Source organism: Culex pipiens, chromosome 1 (assembly GCF_016801865.2).
Source record: "Culex pipiens pallens isolate TS chromosome 1, TS_CPP_V2, whole genome shotgun sequence".
NCBI classification, from domain to species: Eukaryota; Metazoa; Arthropoda; class Insecta; order Diptera; family Culicidae; genus Culex; species Culex pipiens.
In genome coordinates, this window is record NC_068937.1 from 129,480,924 (window position 1) to 129,507,996 (window position 27,073).

General features: G+C 39.7%; 1 protein-coding gene across 1 annotated transcript; it reads right to left on the reverse strand.

Annotated features, from left to right (window-relative positions):
* On the reverse strand, positions 1–26,802 carry LOC120424237 (probable sodium/potassium/calcium exchanger CG1090). Its single transcript, XM_039588300.2, has 4 exons — positions 26,126–26,802; positions 4,570–5,045; positions 3,048–4,508; positions 1–2,004 (listed from the first exon to the last, which is right to left on the reverse strand). The coding sequence occupies exons 2-4, from the start codon at positions 5,021–5,023 to the stop codon at positions 1,994–1,996; spliced, it is 1,926 nt and encodes a 641-aa protein (XP_039444234.1). The 5' UTR covers positions 5,024–5,045; positions 26,126–26,802; the 3' UTR covers positions 1–1,993.
* Between the last annotated feature and the right edge of the window lie 271 nt (positions 26,803–27,073).

Sequence of the window (27,073 nt, forward strand, 5' to 3'; positions counted from 1 at the left end):
TAACAATTTCTTAATCGATGATGGGACAAAAACATACAAACAATCCATCAAATGCTGGTGCTGTGAGGGTTATTATCCATTTTTGCGTTGCTCTTTGGGGGGTGATTTATTTTGCTTATCGATTTCGTGTTTGAAACGCGCCATGCGATGAAGTCCTTTTCGAGTCCATTTGAGTTTGTCGGCGGAAGTTGAATAATGCTTGGAGAGGGGGGAAAACCAGGTGGTCCGCGAGTTGGGAAGAATTCGCTAAAGCCTTAATTAAACTTAGATTCGTGACTAGTCGTAAAAGTTGCTTCATTGGTCGGAAGTAATAGGATGCACAAATGAAACAATCGATTGTGTTTAGTTAGAATAACTTGGTTGTAAATATAACGTTGACATTCATATACGGTGTGGTTGGGGATTATTTAAGGATAACTTTAAGTAAGGTAAATAAGTTCAGTTTTTTGTTTTTCTCAGCTTACGTCAGAGAGGAATGTTAACGATCTATAGGGTTAGGACTAACTCACTTAATGTACTCTCTCGATACCGTCTTTTTGATCGCAATTTGGTAAATATATTAATATCTATGTATATATGATTTCCTTATGTAAAATTCATCTGCCCGTTTTACTTAATATTCGCTGTTTTGGGTTTTGCAAATTGTTTTTTGTTTGCTTTTCTTGTGGTGAAACTTTACTTTTGCTAATATCTAATGAAGATAGAAAGAACATGTCTTGTAACTTGAAATAAGTTCAAACAAACATAACAGATTACATTTACGGTGGTGAAGCTAAGTCGTCAAGATCTATCGGCTTAATAGATTTAAGTTTGACAGTATATAGTTACTGGCTAAGCTTACATAGATAAAATGAAATCTATTCGAGTGAAACAATATTGTCAGTTCTAGCAAAGCTCTCACCTCTCGATATTACCGAGTAAAACTCTACTTTTGATAGTGGTTTGAGCTATTAGTAGTCTCAATTACAACAGATAGGAGGAAAAGTTTAGCGGAGACTCGAAAGGTTAATATTTTACATACTTTTACATAGATCAGTTATACGCGCGGTGTATTTACAGGTCATAGAGAGCAATTTGGTGAAAAAATAACCAAAAGTAATCATCTTTGATTTTAACCTAAAAAAAAGATACAACGCAAAAAATGTGCCTTTACAACAAACGCAACTGTTTGTGTAATGATGTGTGGGATTGTGTTAGTAGGGCACAGCCGCTGCTGCGCTTGCTTGTAAAGTTGTGTTTGTATTAGTGAAGACGCTACGCGTGGTGCCATAATGGCTGATTGCTATAATTCTGCCACCTGCCAGACATGTGATTTTTATAGCAATCGGTTATTGGCACCAAAGAATGAAAAATAACCTTTTTCGAAAGCTACAAAACTAATTAACAGTATTTTATACTAAACTTGTCACTACAAGTGTTTGTGAGATTCAGTGAACTTCGAGCAACAAGTGTGAGAGTTTGTGTATGTTTGTGTGTGACTATACTTGAAACGAGGTACTTAAACATAACTTTAAACATACTATACGGTATAACTAAACGAGGGAAGCAATCAGTTCAGTTTGATTTGTATGGTAAAATGTAAATATATAGAAACTAACTAACGGTTAAAGTAAAATCGTATGGAAAGAACCGTTGGTTGACGTTAATAGGTTAACGGACCTACCGTGGGTCACGATGATAGATCTGGCGATACACAGTCACTCACACTTAGACAGAATGAATGTTCAATATGCTCTTCTTCTTCTTATTGTCCTAGAAAAACAGAATCGGGAAAACTTAGGGACTTAATTAGTATATCCGTCTGGGGTTATGCGATCCGTAACAGTTTTAACGCTAAGAACTGGCATTGGATGTGCTTGTGTTGGTAAACAAAAGGGTAGACAGGTGTGGTTGTGCCAAGGATAGTTTAGAGAGGGGGAGACTAAAATTGACGTATGATGAGGCGTGTGTAGAGCTGGAACCGAACGGGGTTGCTTGAACGGAGGTCTGGTATTTAGTAGATGCCTGGAATGGAAGTAAAAAAGTAAGAGTTATTATTTTTTTTAATCAAATTTTCTTCAAACAGTTTAACAGATCCTCTGACATCGAATTACGATACGATTGTGACAATCGATGACAAATAATATAAATGTATAAATTACGTTGACCATATAACAATAACCCAAAAAGAGAATAGTTATTGCATAAGCGTATACAGTGTACATTCATCTATAAATTGACAAATCGTCGTCGTCGTGCTATCTTGTCGCACCCGCCATTTCGACGTTCCGAGAAAAACGCGTTTTAATGTTGGAAACAAAAACGAAAGCACGCAATGTAAACAATAACAAGCACGTTCTGTTTGGCTGACCATTCTTTGCATTGTGCCGAAGTTTGGTTGAAGTTGGTTGCTGGTGTCCCGAGTTATATTTACAAATAACTTATACGTGTGTCGTTCTGACCTGAAATCCCTTTGGCCAGTTGTCGCCAAAGGGATCAATTTTTAGGGAGTGACAAGATAGCACGACAAGATTGAAACTACTTTCATATGTAAAGTGACAAAAAAGCACGGAATTTTTTCGAATTTCGTTCAATATTTCAGGATTGACAAAAATGGCGTTCTTAACTCAATTTGGCCCAAAATGCACGTACGACAAGTTAGCACGACGGCGAATTTTTTTTTGACTCTCCCCGCAAACGTCAAACCGTATAAACAAGAAGGAAGAGATCCGGGAAAAGATCAAGTTGAATCAGGTTGAATCACACTTAAAATCATGTTTCTTTACGTATAATTTTTTGCAAATTTATATCAAATTGCATTTAAATTTACACGTATGCGACTGGTGGTGGGTTAAAGCGGCCAGGCCTACTGCGTAAAGTTTACCGCAGCGATGATTCGTTGGATAGGATTGAGTTTGAGCATGAATGTTCAAACAGCAACACAATCCTCTGCACTGAAAGTGGAGCAGAAGAAACGATGGAAATCGAGAGAATCAAGAGAGTTGCATTGGGTGTCAGAGGACTTGCTTTTGGATGTAGTAAGAAAACAAGTTTGATGGTACACTTACTGGGACATTCGGGTGGGTTCAGCTGGCCGAAGAAGTTGAGCTCGTACAGCGAGGCAACGGTAATGAAGAGCAGGTACCACACCATCAGGATGATACCGAGACGTTTGTCCAGCTTCCAGCCGTTCATGTGGGTCGCGAACAGAAGGAAAAACACGGTGGACAATAACGACAGGGTGGAGTAGGTCAGGCCCTTGCTGATGACATTAACATGCGAGCCCGGTTTGATGATTGCCGTCTGGATGAACCACGGCAAACCGAGACAGATGAGAATGTCGAAGACATTGGAACCGACGGCGTTGGAAACGGCCATGTCGCCGTAACCTTCCTTAATCACTGCAATAGAGCTAAGAGCGTCCGGGACGGATACACCGGCAGCTACGAACGTTAGTCCCATGACAGTATCAGGGATGCCGAGGGTCGAGCCAATAATCGTTATCATCCACACCATGAAGTAGGAGTAAAATGAGATCCAGATCATGGACACGACAAAGGTGAAGGGATACCAGTTCTTATACTTCTCCGTTTTACAGTCGGGCATCGTGAGCCGAGCGGTGTAGTGGATCGGGTAGACAACGGCCCACGAGATCTGCGCAAAGATGCCTCCGTCCACTGGCTTCTCCAGCGGGTTCTTCGAGTCCTGCGGTCGAGGTTCCCTGGGTTTGTAGTAGTCGTCGCCGCCGGCCGGTTGAACCGCTCCGGTCGTGACGGCCGCCGTCTGCTGCTGTTGTTGGGGAGCTTGAGCGACTTGCTGGGATTTCGCTGCATCCTGGCCGTACTGGTCCTCGTATCCGTAGTTCTGCTGTCCCTCTGTTCCCCAGGCGTCGTTGGGGTTGTAAGAGGGCTGGGCGTAGCTGTTGTTGACCGCGGGAGCCGCCTGTTGTTCACCCCAGGCCGCGTTGGGATCCCATCCAGAGTTGGGATCGGCGTAACCTTGATCTACCGGAGGTTGTTCCACAGGTTGTGGTGGCTGCTGTTGTTCCGCGCCCGGTTGCTGTCCCTGGGTGTACGTAGTGTCTGGAAGATTCTTGTACGTGACCATTGCCGATTGTTCCTCCTTGGTTGGAAGTTTGATGGGAAGATTCCAGGTGTGGGCCCACTTTTCGAGCGGACTGTTGAAGTGCAGTGCGACGCAGTACAGAACGTAGAACATAAGCATGACGAGCGATTCGATCCAGGAGATGACGTCGTTGAAGATCACGATCAGCATCACCAGGATCGAGATGGAGTAGAAGGTACAATCCCGCACCAGCGGCCACCAGTTCAGCTGGGAAACGGTTCCGGAGCAGAGCGCGCAAACGGAAATGACAAACATGATGTTGAACACAGCCGAACCGATCACACCGCTGATGCCGATGTCGTCCTTGGCGAAGAACACACCGATCACGACGGTGGCCAGCTCGGGCGCTGAACTGCCGGCAGCCATGAACGTGGCACCGGCCACATCCGGCGAGAGCTTCAATTCTAAAAAGAGACATATTAATGAATATCTGCTGAAAGCAAACTCAGATCTTATCCTCCTTACCTTCACAGATTCTATCTAAACTGGACACGAAGTAGTCGTCGCACACGATGGCCAACCCGAGGAAGGTGAACATGGCCACGAGCACGTGCAGCACGAGGCCACCATGCCTCCTTATGTACGGTCCCATCAGTGGCCGCGGGAACTGCTCGATCGCTGGTGGGGTACAGTTCTCGCGGAGTGGTCGCCACGTCGGATGGCCGTGGTGGATCCTGGCGGTGGCCGTCTCCGGTGTCGAGCTGCCCTCCTCCTCGCTGCCGTCCGTGGTGCCCGTGGTCGAGTATAGCAGCGGATTGGGCGATACGTTCGGGGGCAGGTCCGAGGCCAGATCGCCGGAGTCATCGCCAAGGTCTTCACCGCCGTTTCCGCCAATCGTGGCCGAGTACGCGTGGAAGCTGGAGTAGATCAGGAACACGATGCCCATGTGCCAGTAACGGCCGCGGCGTGTTCGCTTCATCGTGCTGATCTACTGGGGCTTGCTGGGGAAGAGAGAATAGGAGAAAACGTCGATGATTTTCTAGTGCCACATAACGACATCTGACGGCTTGGAGAGGACTCTCCAGATTACACCCGATAATGGGAGCGCGCACAATGCACAGCAATAATCATAAATATCACATAAATCAATATGCTCAACGAGTCATCAAGAGGCACGCTCGCTCTCTAGCTTTCTTTTCCATGGGAAGGCGTCATAACCGGCAATGGCAGCCCATCTCGCGTAATCGTACACAGCAAAGGATGATTTCATTAAAAGGATAAATGTCATTAGATGACGGGTGAAGGAAGCAAAAAGCTCCGTAGAAATGGGAAGAAAACGAGACCTATTACTCTGAATCGATGTCGGATATTCTTGTGTAGAAATTGGGTCATCCATAAAAAAATCTTTTGCTGTTTCTCTAAAGTTTTATAAATATCGTGACGCAAACGTTATACAAAAATAAAGAGAAATGTCTCGAACACATGGAAATTTACGTTGGCACCACGCGCGTGCCATCTCGCGGAAAACAGAACAGCAACTGCGTGCAATTTAAGGAAACAAATCTTTCCTGCGTGTTCAAGGGGCGTGAAAAGAGGATTTCCTTTCCGCTGAACTTGTAGATAGCAGACATCAGCATTTTTTCCAGTTTGATGGATTAAACACTAAAAGGGAACATTTTGTTTTTTTTATTTGCGTTGATCATTTTAATTTAAAAATAATATTTCTAGTCAATTGACTTCAATCAAAGTTAGAATCTTTCTCTTGAGTTTCACTAAAGTCTTCTAAAACTCGCCTTTCTTCTTCTGCGTCAAGAGCTGGGTGTGTAGCGTACAAGTGGATGTTCGTGGAAATAGAATTTAAAAGTTGTTGCCAGAAGCAATGCTCGACAGACTAAGCGTTGGCATTTCTACCTGGATGCTCTTTTGAGTCGTAGTCGAGTGGCCTCTTGAGTGGAAAGCTCTGTTTAGCTTCTGAATAGCTAATTATTGCTAGAAAAAATCTTACATTGTGTGAGTTGTTCCAAGTCTTTAACAAACGATCTATATTCCCGAAGAAAAAAAAAACACATTTGACATGAAACAAAACTTGTAGTAGGAAAACATTGCTTAAGATCACAAACTTTTTTATCCTCCTGGAAAATAACTTTTGCCATGCTTTGAATATCCTTCTCATCTGGTATTCTGTTCCGGTCAGTTGGGCAAAAGTTTAACTTGCAACCTTTCCCCCGCGTGTATTTCTTTCTGTGTTGTTGATTGCATGGGGAATTTGTTTTTTTTTCTCTTTTTTTATTAGTGTTGAATTCGGGACTAGAATCCATCGCCGGAAAAGGATTATGGATGGATTTGTCTTACTTTTTTGGGGTCAAATTGTTGGCATAGGGGAGATACCAGTCTAAGCTTTGCGCGATACAAAAAAGGAATAAAGTCTTCTCACTTTTGAGTACCAGTCAAAAGCATAACATATTGAAAATTTCTTCATTCTCTCTCTAATTTCATAGATACATCTGGAGTTTTTTTTGAAAAGGTCCTATAAACCAAATTTTCAATTTTTGCTTTTTGGGTGTTTTTAGAACCGCCTTGAGTCAGGGGTATTCAAAAACACCCAAAAAGCAAAAAAGGAAAATTTGGTTTATAGGACCTTTTCAAAAAAAACTCCAGACATGTAAAAAATCTTAAAATTTCATATTTCCTAGTATTTGTTAAATCCTTTCAAAAGAGGATTTCCAATCACGCCTGGAAGTTCCATAAAGCTATTTCATGATTAAAGTGAGTAGAAGACGATTGAGGTTCGCAAAGCGAACTGTCAAACTTAGTGAGCGTTTTTCTCTAAACACCGAGTTGATTTATGGGTGTCACGATATCCGAATGGACCGAATTGGCTGAAATTTGGAGTGAGAACTCTCAAGACATATCCCGTATGCATGACGAAGCCCGATTTTAAAATTTAGTTTTTAGGAAAAAAAAAAAACAAAAATATTTTTATCTTTTTTATAAATAAACTTTATGAAAATCAGCCTTCGACATGCACACAGAACCGGTTAAATGAGTCTCCACCAAAATTTTGAGCCAATTTGGCCAAAGCAGTGTTGAGATATCGTGGTATCCGTATTTTGTAACTGCTAACTTCAAATAGCTGTATATCGGCAATGATGCAATCAATTGTCTTAAAATTTATGTTGGTAACAGTTGTAAATGTTTATTTTAATGCACTGAAATCAAATTTAAAAAGAGTTTTAGTGTGTGCTCATACCAACCCTTGACAATTTTGCCAATTTATATGTATGTAACCCCTTAGGGACTGTCCACAAATCACGTGGACACTTTTTTTTTTAAAAAAATCTCTGGAATCTGGAAACATGGTAAATTATTTTTTTGTGATTTTTTATTTAACTTTGTGTCACTAAAACTTGATTTGCAAAAAAACACTATTTTTATTTTATTTTTTTTTTATGTGTTTTAGAGGACATCAAATGCCAATTCAGAAATTTCCAGGTTGTGCAAATAATCTTTGACCGAGTTATGTCGCAGATGTTCATTTTTTAAAATTAGTGCACATGTTTGCCCACTTTTGGAAAAAATATTTTTGAATAGCTGAAAAAATTCTCCATATTTTGCTTTTTTGAACTTTATTGATAAGACCCTTAGTTGCTGAGATATTGCCATGCAAAAGTTTAAAAACATGAAAATTGATGTTTTCCAAGTCTCACCCACACAACCCACAATTTTCTAACGTCGATATCGTAACGTAACTAATGATGCAAAATGGCTACTTTAGGCATACCGAAGGCACAAAAAAAAATTGAAAAAAATGACCGATTTTGTAGAGAATTGCTCTACTTTTTTAGACCCTTGTTTGTATTTTTAAACAAAAAAAAGGCAATTGACAATTCATCATTATGCGATATCATGGTAAAATCAATGTTTAACCACTTGTGGTAGTTCTAAATTGCACTTAGATTAAGCAAAATATTCGGTGTATACAATAAAATAACCACTTCAAACTTATTTTTAAGTCAAAGGTCCAAACAAAATTTTCGTTGTTTGTTTTCTTTTCTATTCAAGAAATCAGTTAAATTTAGCAAATATCGCATTTGCTATGGATCACCCTGTACCAAATCATTTCAACTCCGTTTTGATTTAAAATCGTGATGCCCGGTTGCATACTCTTCAGGCGTTTTATTTTCATGTTCGTGGAGACGCATGGCAGTTCTCTTTTGAAGAAAAAACAACCATGCGTCACCCTCCAAATGACTCAGTTCTGAGTTGCTGTCTGTAAAACTGAAATAATGTTCGACCAACTTAAATCGACAATTAAGTCGTCCAATCAATCACAATTGATCCCCGAGAGCAATCAACAATTACCGGAATCCATATTTTCTTTGTCCGGCTGCTACAACCCATTTCCTCCCATATAACGTCTGTGTTGACTTCCGGGCGCCACCACCATTCCATTCGAGAGGACCGTGTGGCGGACAACAATTAACGCTCCCGGTCCGCTGCTGCTGGTATTGGGCTTCTGGCACTACAGTCAAACTCCGGTGGTTGGACAATTAAAAAAAAATGCCGCTAAAGTCTGCTAATCTCACTTTGAATTTTGTCAAATTAACAAGAAGTATGACAACAGAAACTTTCAAACCAGCGATGTTTTACTGTAGAGTGATGTTTTATGGACATAAGGGACACCAACGCAACCGTCAACCTTCGGGGAAGGACGTACAACGGCCAACCTAGTAGCAAGTACTACTAGACTAACGGTTTAACCTTTCCCCCGACCGTCACCGGTTTAATTAGACGACGTGACATGGCTTGGGTGTAGTGGCGAAGTCGGCCACGTCGGAGTCATGTGACGTTCGTTGGGGTTGCCTACAGTTTAAATTTTCGGTAACCCCGACTCAAAATAAGCTCGTCTCACGGAAAACCATAACAATCACCGTGTGAGAAAAGCGCCCTCGCAAGGCAAAAGAGAGAGACTAATGGATTTCCTGACACTCCAGGCCCAAGTTTGTGGCGCCACCGCCACACGATGATGTATCCAGAAATTGAATAATACATGAAGGGGGCGGTTGAACAACACACTACACGGCTCGTCGAATCCCGGGGAAGGTCGTCGTCGTCGCGTGCAACCTTTGCGCTGGGCTCGATGGATGTGTGAAGTGTTGTTTCTGGGTTTATGTACCGAACCTCCGACACCGACATATCCAGGTAGAGAGGAGGGGGTGGTAAATTCGCTCGTTATCCCGTTGAGCTATTCGTGGGCGATCAAACTTGCAAAAGAGTTCTTTGTGATGGGATCTGGCCAGAGTTGGTACTTTTTTGAAGAGTACGTTGATTAAATCAAAAATTGCCTCATCCACCCTTTAATCGAAGCATCTCTCAATACATGGGAGTAACCCTCAATGGATGAGACATTCGCGATGCCTGTCTAGTGTACCGACCGACAGGTCCCTATTGACGGGTTGACGTAATTGTAAGGGAAACGTCAAGTCACACCACCACACATCACCCTCTCCGAATGGTTCCGGAAATGATTTTGAGCTAACGAGTCAATTTCCGGCCAAACGACGTTTTGGTGGAAATATATCGTACTTGATTCTTGAGTTGCAAATTGTTTTGTTTCCACAATTTTGCCACGCGAAAATTCTTTCCAAAATTGGTTCAAAATTATTTTCTTTCCGTAATAAAATCCTTTTTCTGTAAGAATAAAGACTTACGACGAAATCCCTTTCAATAACCTACCCCGCAGAAGAGATACAGAGCAGCGTTTCTCATCAGAAAATTCGAAATTAAAATAAAGCAATCAGCAAAGTCTTTGGGGCTCAACCTTCCATCCACGTGTTCTACAACATTCTTGAGAAGGAGAAGAAGGCGAAAAATCGCGAAACCTTTGCTATAGCTGAAAGTGGTTCCTTTTGCAAACAGCGAATTTGAAAATAAATTTTCCCTTATCTGCCAGAGAACAGTTGAAACTATGGCTTTTTCTCCTTATTTTTCCTACTCTGTTTTCAACCAATTATTTCTCGGTTGGTTGGCAGTGGAGACTAGAGATCTTGCATTGGAGAGACGAAATCGGACAAACAAAATCCAAAATCATATTTGATTGTAAGAAATGACTTTAACATCTTTGCATAAAAAGAAGAAAATATACGAATTTAGGAGAAGGCTCATTTCTCGACGAATGAGAAATTTGAAGAAATTCCGGTATCGTTTGACACTTTTTTTTTGTTTGTACTCCGTTGGTTGGTCAAAATCAAACTAAAAAGAGACGAACTGTCACTTTTTACACGGCGTGAGTGTACAAACGTTTGGTAGTGTATGTGAACTCCGTGTAAAAGGGGTTTCAAGCTAAAAAGTGACCCCGTTCGTTTGACAACAGTTGGTGTTAAATCTTCGGGATTTTAGTGTATAATGCATTTTAAATAGTTTACAATCGATTGTGCATGTTTTTATTTAATTAAAAATGTACAGTCCAGCCTCGATTATCCGAAGCCTCGATTATCCGAAGTTCGATTATCCGAAGTTTTGTATGGGACTTCGGACAATTGAATCGCAAACAAAATTTTTTTTTTTTCGTTTTTTTCTTTTTCTTGTTTTTAAACATCGATTAAATTCGAGTTTTGCGACCCCATTTCAGGCTTATTTGAATAGTTGATCGTCATTAAATAATAAAATGCATTTTTTCAATACTTCGTCACCGCCATATTGGCCGCCGTCTTGGATTAAAAAAATGTTAATCACTTTAGCGTAGTTTAGGGGTCATACTTAAGCTCGACCATCAAAAATAGGACAGCGAAAAAACATTTTTTTTCGTGATTCGATTATCCGAAGTGAAATTTTTCCGAGGCTTTCGGATAATCGAGTCTGGACTGTATATTCTCGCAAAAAAATCCCTTTAATTTTCTTTGAAAAATTTAAAGGAGAAGAACCAAAATTTAAACAAAAAATTGTGTTGACCTAAGCGTAAAAACACAAAATTTTAAAGAGTGTATCTATTTTTCTAAAATTCTCTCATTGAATTGCAAGAGTCCTGGAACATAAATATTGAGTTGACATATTTCTGTTATCAACCGAATTCTGAGCAAATATTCGCCTCCTACTTACAGGCTCTTCAACGCAGGACAGTCGCTTCCGAGAAGAATCCTTTAGACCAGGCCGTCGATGAATCTCGCCACTTCATCATCGCGTGCTAGTCGTCTTGGCCCGTTCGGCCCATTTTTTATGGGTTGCATTATTCCGTAATGAATTTTAAATGATCCGTTCACCTTTCTTCTCGACGGATCGTTTGCCTCCAGGGGGTCCAGAGAAGAAGGTAGCATCACTTCAAACAAGTTTTAAATATTTAAGCTGCGCCTGGGACTTGGCGAACGGTAATGAATTATTTATTTTTACTTGAGAAGATTCTTAAATAATGAACGATTTGTTTTACCGGTTTTTTGAACAAACGAGACTTTTTCAAAACTTTCCAACTTTTAAACAGCGCGGAAAACACTTCGCAAACAAAATTAAATCCAACCATCCAGATAATCTAGCAAATCGGATTTCTACAGTGCAGACACGTGCCAGCAGTTATTGTCGGAGTGCAGTGTTGCCAGACAGCCGTCGCCATGTCGGGCGGCACATGGCATTCAAGCAGTAGCAGCAGCATCTCCAATAATGGTGGCGTCAATTATTTATCCTTTCTATAAATATTTCCACAGAATTGAGCAAGCAAACGCAAAACGAGGCAAAAGGCGACGGCATCTTGATGATGATATGCAAATAAGCCTCTTTGCGCTCGGGGGGAGCTTAGTTTACGGGTGCCAAGAAAATCAATTTCCTCAACACCTCTAAAAAAATGCTTGATCGGTTTGCCTACCTTCGGGCGAAACTGTCATGCAAAAACTAGAAGTTAAAAAAACATAAAAATGCCATAAAAGTACTCGATTTTTGTTAAAAACTAATCCATTTTGACAGATTGCCTACCTTCGTCAAACATGCCCAAAGTTCAAATAAACAGCAGTTGTTGTTGAGCAAATATGTGTGTTTTTGCAAGTGTGTGTGTGTGTGTGTGGGTGTGCGTGTTTGCGAGGGATCTGTTTTCCTTCCCCATTTTCCGTGTGCATGTGTCACCTCGTTTGCCTTCCGGATTAATATTCATGGGAAATTGTGAAAAGGTTGCTCAGGTCCCCACCCGCCCCGCCTTGGCGCAAAGTGATTTCCATTTTACTAATTGATTGTGGCGTATGCGTGTGGGAATTGTGGTGTACCGAGAGGGGTAGGCTTTTCTCATTAAAATGACCTTTGGTGTAAAGTTTGAGTTTGAATTAAAACTGCAAAACAAATGTCATCATTCACATTGGTTAGCTTTCAAAATTAATGTTTCCTAACGGTCGGGTAGTCATTTGACCCCAATTTTTTCTTAAAAATCTTAAAACTTTTGATAGAATTGACCATATTACTAACAACATTTCAAAAGGGCGAAACCTACAATCCTGCCGTTTCGGGAAAATCAACATTCAAAATTTTGTAAAATTTCGATACATCAACCATCAATTTTGTCAAAACGTAATAGAAAATAACAATAATTTCACCATAGAGAACAATTTGGAATTAATTAAGGTATTTTTGCTATTAAAAATGAGAAAAAAAAATTACGCTGTTTTGAAGAGCGTGCCTACATTTTCGCTCCACCGTATCGCCACCCACCCAAATAAATAAATAAATAAACAACAGATTCGCCCTTTTGTGTTTTGCTCATTTTTCGTGTTTTTAGAGAACAATTTGGTTAAAAAACTATTTTATCATTGTGAAACGTTGCAGTCAGTGATAATACAGTGACATTTGCGACCTCAGTGATAAAAAATTGGTCTTTAGAAGGAGTCCGATTCAGGCCAAGACTCGTTGATACACCGTAGGTAACACGTTTGTTTGACGACGTGGTCTATATTGAAGTGACGTTCCTTGGCGTGTTAGCTGACGTCTAAGCCACCCCGCGACGCCATCCTGCCTTCTCAACCTTTGCATAGCTTCAATGGTTACAGAGGCGATGATTTTGTACGGCATTCCTCCTAAACTTCCCTATACGCTTACTTTTTGTCCTGCAACTGCTCGACCCAGAATCCCCGGATGTCCCAAGAACCGGTGAATTATTGACCTTCATGTCTAGATTGTGATACCAGACCAGATCCGATACTACAGTAATTGAAATTAAACAGTTATGTATTTGGGATCATACAAATATGTGTTTGTTGTGGAATTGTGGTCAGAGACATCAGAAACATACATTTTGATCAATTTTGACGATTGTCTGGTTGAAATTCACTAAATTAGAACGAACATTTAGTGTTTAAATATAGGTCGGAACTTGCAGAAAACAATACATTCGCCCCACGTGATTGGATGAAAACACAAGGGCGGATACTCAATTTGGTTTGTTTTGATTGATGTTATTGTTTAGCCCTTTTGTTTTTTGCTTGTAAAACAAAGTTGTTTCGGAATTTTGAGATGTTGGAGGGTGTTTTATTACCGGTTTTGTTCGCTTTACACGATTCTGACGAAAACTCAGTTTGTTTACATGATGTAAATTACATCTGAGGGTTTCGTCCTTTTGAAAAGTTGTTACTGATATATGAAATTCCTTCCAACTAACTTTTGAAAACGGTTTAGCCACTCGCTTGAAAATAATACCAAAACAAGTAATTAAATAGCAAGCGATATACAAAAAAACGCACGAAATCACTTGACGTTTACCTATTCTAATCAATGGCTGGCGAAACCAGAACGAGAAGCGAATGAAAATGAAGAACACAAGATTGTAAAATTGTTGGTAAAGAAATACGAATATTTTTTTTTTAAGTCAAATGAAATGTTCACAAAAAGCTGCTCTACTGGTTGGTGTAATTGTTTCTAGTACATTTCAAGGAACACTCCAGCTATCCAGTATCAATCAGACACGACCGCTTAGTAGGCGGGGTAGAGCTCCTCTATAGTCTGGATAAAAATAAAAAAATAAAAAAAGTTTTAGACCAGTTTTGAGGACGCAGTGATTTTTTTTGGCTAAATAAAATATCAAAATCAATCAAAATTGATTTTGTCATTACACCCTACGCACCCATATTCCGATGCCTCTACACGCAGAAAAATAAGGCGTATTTACATCTACAGCAATTCCATTTGAAAAGAGCCCAAACCGAAAAAAATAGTTCTCCCATCGGGCTCAAAATTTTTCTGGGGGTTCCTTTGCCAAAATAATTAGACTCGTATTTTTTGTTTGGTGACCGACATCGTGCTAGGGTGGTTAGAAAAATGGCAATTTTCGTCATTTTTCGCTAAAACCACTTTTTTCAAAAAATCATATCTCCACGTCATTTCATCCGATCTTAGCGTCTTATACGCAAAAAAGGTGATTAGTTTGGCTATTTGGGAAAAATAGTAAGAAGTTTCAAAAATCTAGCTTAACATTTGAAAAAGTGGTACGAAAACTTAAAATGGTGTTTTGACCGTGTCTGGACCAAAGAGCCTATGTCTGAAAATATTTTTTTCGGATTCCTCGAAAAATTTCACGTAACATATCAAATATGTGCGATGTCGAACCGTACGTTTCCGAGATATGATTTAAAAAAAAAAAAAATACTGAGTTTATCGACACGCCACGCGCAAAAACAGAAAAATGACGAAATCGGCAAAAAATACACTTTTTTCACTAAAACTGCGATAACTTAAAAATTTCAGCGATGACCTATACATGTTAGGGTACCAAAAGTTGCACATTTTAATCACGAACTTTTTTTTCTCAGTTTAGGCTCTTTTCAAATGGAATTGCTGTCTATATCTACAAAACATTTTTCTGCGTGTGTGCTCTCTTGTACTAAGCTTGCTGGTTTGTCTATCTAATTAGCATAAGAGAGCACAAAGACATCGATTTATCTGTGAGGGTCCCAAAAATAAGGGGGTGCGCATGGTTGCTTTAGATGTTTGTATAGATTTATGTATACCCAACATTTTCAATTTTATGTTAATTCAATTCTGTAGATCAGAGCGTATTCAGCGAGCCCAAATCTTTCATACCTTAACAAAACTTAAGCGTTTAAAGACATCAATTTTGAAAATTTCGAGTTGTGTTATTATATGAATTATTTTTCGTGAATACTATAACTGATAAATCTTCTTTTTTAATTTTTTTATCCAATGACTCTATGGCAAAGCAACACAATTTTTTGGATCTCTTCCGTCACGTGCCAAGGTCATGCAACGGCCGTCACGTTCCTCTGAATATGTTCCGTAATAACTCCAAAAACCATATATTCACAAGTTTCGCAAGTTTTAAAAAGGAAACCAATGTTTCCTTCACGCCATTTGCTGCCCTCCCCCCTCGCTGTTCCCTTTGCCCATTTCCACACCCACGCCACCGGAAGGAAGTTTTTGTGGGGTGCTCCGATGCGGAGGAGGCAGGTTGGTGCCGGGACGGTCACGCACCACGAAATTTGTGTTTTCTGGCGAATGATGGGATTTCGTCCCAGTCTTTTCCATATTTTATGAGCTATTTCCTGCGAATGGTGCCCGTTTAATGGGAGTTGCAACAGGGGCGGACTCAGGGCTAAGGGTTGAACTAACTGTCAAATGTCTCGTAGTCTGTGCTTGTGCCAAGTTTGAGCAATGTCTTGAATATCAATCTATGTCACAAGCACGTGTGCGAGAGGACGAATTATGACAAAGATGCTTCTGCATAATGAATGGCCACCATAATCGGATGGTGTTTTATTTTCGAGTTTTTTTTCCCACAAATGACACACAAACACACACACAGAACGACATCTCGGCTGGTGCCAGAGAGGAAGCAAGGAGCTTTTCGTGGTGTGGAGGAGCAACGCGAAAATCGATATTTTCATGCGAAAGCGCGCGCCCGGTCGAAGAAGAACCCACATCGCGTCGCAAGAGAGCTAAAAACAGAGCAGAGCCCAGCAGTAGCAGCAAATCGTTCTGGATGAAATTTCATTATGTAATTTTGTTACGGCCAGACTCGGAAGCAGAGCAGTCAGTGTTCTGTGTGGTTACAGAGGATTAGATTGAATTTTTCTGCTTGGGTTGGGATTTTCCGTGTTTGCAATCCGTGTGAATGGATGAGCTTTTGATTGTTTACCTTTGTTATTATATTGTTTTTCTCAGTGGTATGCATTGTTACGGAAAATTTTGATTGAAAAAGGCAAAATCAATATTGTTTCTTTGACTCCTGTTTTTTTTTGTCTTGAGGATTTTTTCCTACATTTTTAATAGTTTTCGAACCGTGACTTAGAAAATTTAAGAGTTATTCGATCTCGATTAGGCCATTGCATTTAATGTTTTTGCTTCCTCCCCCCTCCTTCGCAAATGCCCGAAAAATCAGATTTCTGATTTTCAATTTTTATGTACGTGGTTTATGTTCGATCCTTAATGAAAACTCTGAACTAGCAACTGTTGAACACAGTCAAGACTCGATTTTCTGAAGGCCTTGGAAACATTTCACTCCAAAGTGGATTAGAATTTTTAAATCCAAGATGGCGATGAGATAATGCATTTGGTAATTTTATAGACCATCAACCATTCAAATATGACTTAAATGTGTCAGCAGATGTTAAAAGTGAAAAATAAACAAAAAAAAAATGGTAAGGATTCGATTATCCGATTTAGTCTCTTACAAACCTTTGGATAACCGATAAAACTAAAGAGCAATTCCAGCCCAAAACAGGATTTTTTTAGGTTCTTTTGTCTCGACCCTCTCCGATTTCAATGAAACTTTGTAGACATGTTTTCCTACGCTTATATAAGCCATTTTTGTGTATATGGAGCCAGTTACACTCGATAATGACATTTGAGAAGGGCGTAAGTGGTTTCAATATTTTGGTATTTCGTAATTTAAGTATTGCTGTATCTCGAAGCCATTGCTTCGTATCAAAAAGTGGTCAAAGACAAACTTGTAGGAAATTTGACGGGCTTTCCGAAAAGAATACACTGAAACAAAAAAACACTTTAAAAGTCAAATTTTAAGGTGAGCCCACGATTTTTTTCATTTAAAATTTTTGTGAGAATAGCCTAAGATGTATCAAAAAGACTCACGAAAAATGCAGGATGGAGCAACTCACCTAAAAAAATACAAAAATCATTTACTGAAACTGATTTTTTTTTTCAAAAGTGCTCTAAACATCAAAATTTGCAAAAATCGATAGTGGGAATCAATTCTTCAGTCAATTTTACATAAAAGTCTCCATATTGACCATTGTCCTAAGTCCAATTCTTGTGAAGTTACAGCGGTTTTAAAAATAAAAATGTTGAAAAAATAGGTTTTTTGATGGTTTTTGGCAATTTTTATATGACAGACTTGATTTTTCAGTCTCGTACATATTTTTACCGAAAAGCTCGTCCAATTTCCCATAAGTCTTTGTCTTTGACCACATTTCAATTGGATGTATCGGCTTACAGATATAAGCTAATTACATTGCTTTTTTTTTTTTTTTTTTAAATGTTGTTTATTTGACTTGCTTAAAACATAAACTTAATAATTGGATAACCTAAATTTGTAAATACTAGTGAGATTTGCTTCGACGTTTTGCTGGCCTTCCATTGGTCCCTCGGTGGTTGTTCTTCTGCGTTCTTCGTTCATCCAAGGGAACGGGGGGTCACCCCTTGTGCGTCCTCTTCCAGGGGTCTCGGGAGCCCGGAGGGTTGTCCCTATTCCACTCTCCGTATAGCTTGTGGTTAGGGGGGCCCCGGGTCTCCCGAGCGCCACCGTGGGTTCTTCGGTGATGTGTCGATGTGTACTACCAGGCGCCCCGGAGGAGCCGGAGGGTGGTCCCTGTTCCACTCTTCGTGTAGCTTGTGGTCAGGGGGGCCCCGGGACCTCCGGGCGCGACAGTGGTTACACACAGTCCAGGTGAAACTCCAGCGATTGGAGGTCTATTGCATCTCGAGCGTTTGATGCAAACATTACAAACTCGATAAAGACTTTTAGTGCACGTTTCCTCCTTGTTTTTCCAATTCCTTCTAGCGAAGGTGTCATGAATTCGTCAAAGGAGGGTGAAGCTCGCCCCCGCAGGATAGTTGTGATGCGGTTCTGTACAAGCAGCCAGGCGTCAGCAACCCGCCGACATTCGCTAAATTTGTGCTTCAATGTTTCGACTGCTGCTCCACACTGCAGGCAATTCTCACCGTCAGCTCTCCGCATAGTTAGCATCAGCTTCCGATGCTCAATCTTGCCGTTCACAAGTAAGTACAGCATGCTACGCTGGTGTGATGATAGCTGCCGCATTGAGATGTTCTGCCAGATCTGCTGCCAGTTAACAGTCGGGTTTTCTCGTTCAACTTTTGGGACTGGAGTTTGTTGTTCGACAGCTAAGCGATGAAGAAGATCGGCAGAGGGGTTTTGCTGGATCATTGGAGGGAGTTGAGGAAATTGCACACAAATATATTTGAGGCAAGGAAATTGCGAAGGAAGATTTGCTGGGTTAGGATTGGCTTGGACAATAAAGGATTTATAAAAAGGAATGGATTCGATCTCTCTGAGATGCCGGTTAATCAACAGCGCCCTGCACTTCAAAGCTGGTAGATGCAGTTTTAGACCTCCTTGCTCGCTCATAATTAAAAACATGACATTTTTTCAGTGCAGTATAGTCACCTGGATAGTCTACAAAGTTTCATTGAAATCGGAGAGGGTCGGGTACAACCGATTCCCTATTTGACATGGAATTGCTCTTAAATAAAAAAAAATCGTTCGAAATTCAGCATTCACAAAAAATTCAATATAAATATGTATCCAAACATTGATCATTTTAAATAAAATTTAGAAATGCGTGAATGCTGTTCTCCATAATTCTATTATGGGACCATCCATAAACCACGTGGACGTTTTGTTTTAAATCTCAGAATCCCCCATGGTCAATTTTCATACAAAACAAATCTTTTTATGTTGCGTGGAGAATCGCCGAGTTTTTGAAAACTCTTCAAAATAATATAATTCATTTCATTTCGATTATTTATCCGCTCTCAAAAAACATAAATCCTACCAAGTATCAACTTGTAACATTGCTCAATTCAGCCACATTTACGGCGACGATCTCACCTCCAACCGGGACAGAACTAACGGGGTCACGTCTCGCGGGAGCCACAGTCGGCGCTATTCAGCGATGCCAGTCTCCGAGTCCCGTCTATATTTGTCCTAGCTGGTTCCTGTACGAACTTTGCTCCTGCACTTTTGCTACACATAGAGCTTCTGGGTCTCCAATGTTACTCAGAGTGAAAACCCCGTATTTTTCACTCAATGGAAAAGAAGTACCAGCGTACATGTTTGCACACAAACACTCACACAAGCAAGGAAAATGTCCGCCTGGAACAGCATTCGCAGCGACGTATTTATAGGTTGTTTTCTAAAGAAGAAGATGAAGCAAAAAAAAAAACGCTGTTCCCTTGTTATGCTTTTCCGTGTTTGCCGTTTTATTCTCCAAAGTTCCCATTTTTTCTCCATTTTTTATTTTGCTAGCTGGTCGAGTAATAAAAAGCATTACGATTAGCGTATTTCGCGACGAACTCAAGTCGTCGTTATTGGGCGGACACTGTTCTGTAAAGTGGTCAAAATTTCAAAAATATACGTTCATGTATTGGAAGACACTATTCCATGAATCGGAAATTTCCCATCAGTGTAATGTGTTTGCTACTCTACTCGGCTGGATAAATAGTGCATTCGAACAACATCGGAACATACTCGGCATCTATCCACCTTTTCTCGGAAGCGAGAAAAAAACCTCACCGGAATGGTTCTGTTTTGGATCGGAAATCGATCCTGCCTGGCCTGAATCGGGGTCGGTTCTTATGTACTCGCACGTGTTCACTGAGCCGTGTATAATTTTGGGGCTTGAATCTACTTCCTCTGTCGGGAGCCAGAAAGCAGTTCCGGGACGTTTGTTACGGACAAATAGTGGTAGTTAGGCTTTGCTGAACACGGGCTGGATTAATTCGTTGCTTTGAAAAACAAATATTGGAGAAGTTTTTTTTACTACTCCTGTTTTTTCATGATTTGGTGTAAAGATTTTTTTTAAAAACGTACCTTGCAATTTGAACACTTTGTTCGTTTATAAATGCGTTTTATAAACGCATGTTTACGATTTTGGGAACGCCAGTATAAAAAATTTTGACAGATAAATTTTAAGTCGAAAAAGAAAACTACGTCAGTCTTTAAAACATTAAAAATGAAGAAATTAAATACATCCGCTTTTTTGTGTAATTTATTTGAGTTTTCTGTAAACAGACATAATTACATTTTCCTATTTAAATGTCATTCAACAAATTGACCCAATTGAAATAATTGCATTAAATTCAGTCCCCAAAAACTGTAAACAACTCGCTTCGTCCCACGCTCGATTTGCTTCAGCAGATAAAAAAAAAACTCGCTCCGTCAATTTCGTTTAAACCCAATAATTCACTGATTTTGCCCAATCACTCGATAACGGAGATTAACGTTCACCTCCGTCCCACCGTTCTTGGTTGCCTCTCTTCTTAAGCGGTGGCACCCACACCCATTCCAATCTGACATTTTGCTACTACCCTCTTCCACCCAGTGGTGGGAGGAAAGGCTCTGTACGCAATCAATATCAGTCAGCTTGACGGCAAGTTGTGATACTGTGGGAAATTTGGTATTATACAAAATAAAATAAAAACAAATTTAATCAGTTTTTTTTCTATCAAATAATTTTAATTAGAATAGAATGATGTGATGTTGCAGAATAGTTTAATTTAGAACATTTGAAAATCGGTGATTTTTTCTCACAGTGCCCAACCAACCCTCAGTAGGAGGGCAAAAGGATTTCTACGAACATTCATTGACTACCGCCGAGACGTCGTAGTCGTCGTTTTTTTTTTTGGTTCACACTTTCGATATCTGAGCCTTTTTATCTCGCTGATTCGTCATAATCATTAAAACGGTGAAAGGAGGAACGAGTGTCATTTTACCGTCACTTTTTCTCACAGTCGAAGCAATGGCCTTTGTTTCGTGTTATCAAAATGACATCAAATCATTATTTCTGGAGTTTTTTTTTTAAAAGGTCCAATAAACCAATTTTTCAGTTTTTGCTTTTTGGGTGTTTTTAATACCCCTGACTCAAGGCGGGGGCAAAAAACTGGAAATTTGGTTTTTTGGACCTTTTCAAAAAAAAAACTCCAGATTTATTTTATGATTTTTCAGTGGAAGAAGAACAGTTTAAAAATGTTTAAAAATCTTTAATTTTCATCCAATTAATTCATCCAGTTAATTGAAATCAAATTTTCAAAATGTTAAAAAAATAAAAGAATTTATAATTCTACTAAAACTTGTCCGTTAATCTATGGTCGAGGTTTTCCAAACCAACCCTGTAAGAGCAGAGCCTTTCTACGAAACACATACGAGTCAAATGTGGATTGCCGGCAGTCCCACATTAGCGAATGTTTTGCACGAATGTTGATTCGCCTCCTTCTAACTGTCAGAGCTCGACATCAAGTTGACAGCTTCCGCTGAGAAGGTTTGATGTACATATGTGGGAACGTCGCCTGCTTAACATTTGAAGAAAATTGTTGAAACTTATGTTCATAAAAAAAAATCATGAAAATATCTTTTTTTTTGTAGAGAAAATCCACTGAAAAATCACAATTTAATCAATCTAAGCTATGCAAAAATATTTATTCCTAGACCATTGTGCCGCTAGGATCAAGCAAATGTACAAACATGTCTATTGTTACAGAGAGGACAACCCAAGTGGGGCTCAATCTTGTGCCGGGACCTTTCTCCTCTAGCAAACAAGACTCCACTGCGTGTGCGGACAGATATGTCAGTCCCCGAGTAATCGGATTAGGGCTCCGTCACGGAATCCAGCTCGACCAATCGTAGTAGGCTCCACTTCAGCAAATCGACACAGAACGTCAAGAACGTCATCGTGCAGGATCTAGATTTTTCCTCTTGTCTTTGTGCGCCTCGGCCCCTGAATCACGCATGCTTTTGTGTAGGAGTGTGTGTATGTGTGCACCATTTGTACGTATGTGCGCGTATGCGTTCACTCTCAATGAGTAAGCTGCCCATTCACGAGAAAACTGGAAAACTCATGTGTGTCTGTTTGCCGCTTTCTTCCGCTTCTCATCCCGCTTTTTCACACGACGGACGCTTTTCATGACAGTAGCAGGATGACGGCACCAACACTAGGGTGACAGTAGGCGACGACACTCACATCGGCGTCACAGCGGGCTGTCCGGTCGTGCGTGGCCTACTCTCCTGGCGCTGTCAAATGGAACAGGGAAAAAGGGCAGAAATTTTCATTGATTTTCTATTTTGAAGCGGTTAGTCGCTTTTTCGATTTTTGCTTCCTTCTCTTGCCTACTGGCCACTCAGCGCTCATCGGGTACTCACTTCAATTCTATTGATGTGTCCTTCGTGTTTAGAGAAACTTCTATTTTATTTTATTTCTGTTTTCGCTGAAGCTGTGACTGAAAACTCTGAACAAAAAATGTTAATTTTAGTTGAATGCACACTTATTCACATTACAAAACAAATATTTTCAATAGCCATCGCCGCTACATTGGATTAAAATAAGCATTTTTAAACTCAACTGCCCAAAATAAGACAAAGAAAAATCAGATTATCGGATAATCGAGTCGGGACTGTAATTTGGTGATCATCTTGTGTTTGCTCCCTGGAAAGCTCGGCAATCAATTATTCGTGAGCAAACTTGAACAATCTTGTAGGATTCCACAAATTTTACAAATGCACGGAATATCATATTGCTGAGAAGTTTAACTGAAGTGCACTACAGCAAAAAGCAGCCAGATGCATCGAAATGATCATTTCTCGAGTTTGTTTGCAATAGATCATTAATTTCAGTAGAAAATTAAGCCGTTTCTCGATCAGTTTACGAATTATTCACTTCAAAAATGCTTTAGTTTGTTCATCTGCACGTCCTGTAAACGGCATAATTTCAACGATATAATGTCGGAAAATTTTTATTATTATTAGAATTTTTGATGAATATTCATCGCAAACAATTCCAAAGCTTAAAGATTCTCAAGAAACTTGATTTTTAAAGAAAGTCTCATTTTCCCGAAAATGTTAACAATTCGATTTCGAAGCATTGTTTTTCATTTAATTTATTTCGTTGTTTAAGCATTACTTGTGTAAAGCACCAGAGTTTGCGGGTGCTTAAAGAATCGAGTAAATCTACTGAATAAAAAAACTACAAAATAACCAAAAAACAAAAAAAAACCTTTTTTCAATTTCGTCCACATTTTATTTACGGATTTGGTTACGGTTAAAGTATTTCCTAGTTATAAAAAACATGAAAGAAAAATTACTTCACTGCTGATAAAATACAAAAAAAAATAGATCACAGATATGTAACTTATCAAAAACCGTATTGCTAGTGCCATAACTTTAAACCCACGGACCAATTCGGACTGGATATGTAAAATTTTGCTTTAGAGATCCTAAATACCGTGTAGAAGTGCAACCAAAAATCAGCTTAATTTTTATTATAAATATTCATCTGACACATTCTCCAGCGACAAAAATGACGCGTTTTGGCTGACAGGCTGTACATTTTAACTATTTATTTGTTTTTTTTTTCTTTGGTCCAATCATCAAACGCAGCTGGATTAAAAATGTCCTAAGTGGTAACAGCCTGAAAAGGTGGAAATTTGGTGTCGAAGGGACATTGATGTAAAATTGGACGCCCGATTAAATGGCGTACTCAAAATTCAGCCCCTTTGTCACGAGATATCAAAAACGGACCTCGGATTCGTGATCTGGGACACAATATCAGGTAACTCTATATTTTCGAATTCGTAAACATTGATTTTTTTGAACCAAAAAGGATCGAAGTTTAGCTATTTCTCACACCGTTACAACGTCATGGCAAATCGATGTGGCAAATGAAAAGTTAAACTTAAAATTAGTTTTCCGCAGCCACTTCTTGTAGAATTTAAGATTTAGAAAGGGATTGATATTATACCAGACATATTTCGAAAAAAGAGGACATATTCGTGACGCCGAATGTGTCATTTACAGATATCATTGATTACACCTTAGGGGAACTATACCCTTTCTCAGCCTACTTCTACCATCGGCCTATTATCACTTTGACCATGAATTACAGCTTCCATAATGTGTTTTTGACTGTTCCAAAGTAATAAATAGCTCAAATAAAAATGAGCAAGCAACTCTCCATTGTTAATACATCTGAAAATTTTGATTTAATAGCGGAAAAAGGCAAAAGTGATGAGAATCGGTCGAATGGCTTAGAGTGATTAAAATGGGTATATTTCCCCTATATATTTTTTAGGATACTTAGCTTGAATTAGAATTTTTAGGAATTGATCTGTTTGAATTGATCAATTTGTTTTTTTTACTATCTACACACTAAATCAGGAATTCGCTACTCGGTAATTTTTTTACTGAGATTGCTCAGTAAAAGTCATATTTTACTGAGCTATCAGTAGTTTTTGTCAAAATTACCATGCTACAGTAAAATAATTACTGAAGTTCAGCATAAATTACCAAACTACGGTATTTCATTCTGCTGATTAACTCAGTAAACTCATGTGTTCGGTTATTTTTAACAGCTCGATAATTGAAGTACTGATTGCTCGATAAATTTTGGTGACTTTTACTGGGAACTCAGCAAATATTACTGAGCTCTACTGTCGAAACTTAGTTGTCATTTAATGTGTTTTGCTGACGCTTAGAAAACGGTTAAAAAAGATCGGTGTGATGAAAATTTGCTTAATAGTTATAAAAACAACATATTTATGAAATTTTTTTGCTATTATTATAGAGGTAAGGTAATTTTCATTTAGAAACAAATTGATGTTCTGATTGAATAGAAACTTTCTTTCAGGCAAGATAAAATGCAGAGATATTCTTAAGACGATATGATTCTGTTAAAAAGTAATGTTTATTAAGAACTTGGTTCCGGACTAACTTCAAAACTATTATTTTGGATCTCTGGAACATGCGTGCTTTTAAATTTGTGGAATATTCGTTAATTTTATTGCGAATAAATGTTTTTTTTTGTTATTCTAACCTTCAAAATCCATATGAACAAAAAGGGGAAAAGGAATTACTGTAAGCTCGGTAATTGTTCTGTAATTAAACTGAGTGCCCGTTAAAATTTTACCGAGCTCCTCGATACAGATTAACTGGAGCTGACAAAATCAAGTTTACTGAGCACTCAGTAAATCTAATTTTTTACCGGGCTGGCTATCGAGCGCTCGGCTGTTGAGATTTCGGTAAAAAAATTACCGAGTACGGTAAAAAATCTAAGTGTGTAGGTTTAAAAAAATAATCCAAACGTGTTATTCTGTTTGCTCATATTCATCATAAAATGTAACTCTCGTTCTCGCGTGTGAGATCCTGCAAATTATTCTCTCATGCACTCGTTCTCTCGCACAACTCTGTCAGGATCAGAGCTGAAAATGTCAGGGGTCCTGACTCGAAAATCGGTGACGCTGACTCGAATTTTTTAGATCCATTCACTAAACCGCAAAACCGTGACATAAACAAACCCGACTCAGTCGTGAGTGCCCTAGCTCACTGAGCAGCTGCAATGCGAGGCAGTAGTCGACCAACGCTCATTCGACGTTGCACGCACACACATAAAGAAACAAGTTTTTACACAAAAAGTTGGTATTTATGCGTGAAAATGTAATTTTGAATATAAGTTATGGTTGTTTTAAGTGTTTTGCACAGTCTAGAACAATTCAATTGTTGAAAAATAGTCAAAATAGTGTTTAGAGAGGATTTTACGAGTCAGTCATACGACACGAATTGAGTGAGTGTAGCTCATTTTTTCACGTCTCTCATTCTCCAGCAGCCGACCGGCACGAGTCAGGCGGCAGTGGTTGAACGGACACAGTAGGCTTACAGTCAAATGCTAGCAGTGAACTGACATTTTGGTTTGCTCCATGTGTACGCTGGGTTGGAAACATTTTGCAGGCCTGGTCAGGATCTCAGCATGCCGCAGACTTCTCTTACTTCCTCCCCACGATGGTAGGCAACAGCCGGAACACGAGGAAGAGAAGGAAAAGAACGAGGAAAATCCCCCTCGCCAAAAAGGGAAAAGCTCACCTAATTTCGTGTGCTTTCGCGTATCCTATGATGTAAGAAGAGAGCTCTGTTCACTCGTTCGCTCGATGGTCGGCCGATGCCTCCTCCTGCTGTGGGTTCTCGATTTTCGGTCGATTTCGGGGTCGAAAATTATCGCTTTTCTTTGATAAATTTGCACACGTTCACCCACTGTAATTTGATTGATCGCACTAATCCTACTACACTTGCCCCAACACCCAGTGTGCTATCACAGTTGCATACTTTGCAGGTGCTGCTGCAGAATCGAGAATCGGTCGATTTTCTTTCGATTTTCGCTGCTTATAGATCCATTATTTGGGACGATTTTCACACACACACTCACTGGCGAATTATTCTCACGTGGGTGTATGTGGGGAACGCGTGTGAAAGAGTGGGATGCACTCACTCTATTATTCCTTTTCTTCCTACGGGAAATCAGATTTTTCTTTTCACAGATTTACGGGGTTTTTTCCCACGAAACTTTTTTCCGCCCAATTTATGCCCCAAATCCTACCAAATGCTCCAATCCTGTGGGTGATGATGGGTGGTGGTCGTGCCTTGTGTGGGTGCTGGTGTGACTGGAACCGTTTTTTTTTTTCTCTCCTTCCTCGTTTTACTACTTTGTGCGGAACCCCCGGAAGAGACACCCCTTGGCGCGGCCACGATCACTGCCTGACTGACTGAACTCGGACCACTCTGGATGGAGCCTCCTTGACGATTTTGGGGGAGCTTCTTCGCCACGGAAAGCTACTCGCGAGCGGGGGCATCGGAATTTCTCCGGAAATGAGAGCCTACTGAGTGAGGAGAAAGGAGAGTGAGTGGTTGGGAAATGAGTTTCTGAGAGGAAGAGAGCCTTTTGCACAGTGGACGCAATTCATAAAAGAAAGTTAAAAAATTATCCATACAAAAACAACAAAAAAAAAATTCACGGCTTAAACATCAAATCTTGTT

What these genes read in the sequence shown, in the direction of transcription:
- LOC120424237 (XM_039588300.2), bottom strand. Translation starts at nt 5,023, where the DNA reads ATGAAGCGAACACGCCGCGGCCGTTACTGGCACATGGGCATCGTGTTC. An exon ending in TTTAGATAGAATCTGTGAAG is followed by an intron (nt 4,509 to 4,569) that starts GTAAGGAGGATA and finishes GTCTCTTTTTAG; the next exon opens with AATTGAAGCTCTCGCCGGAT.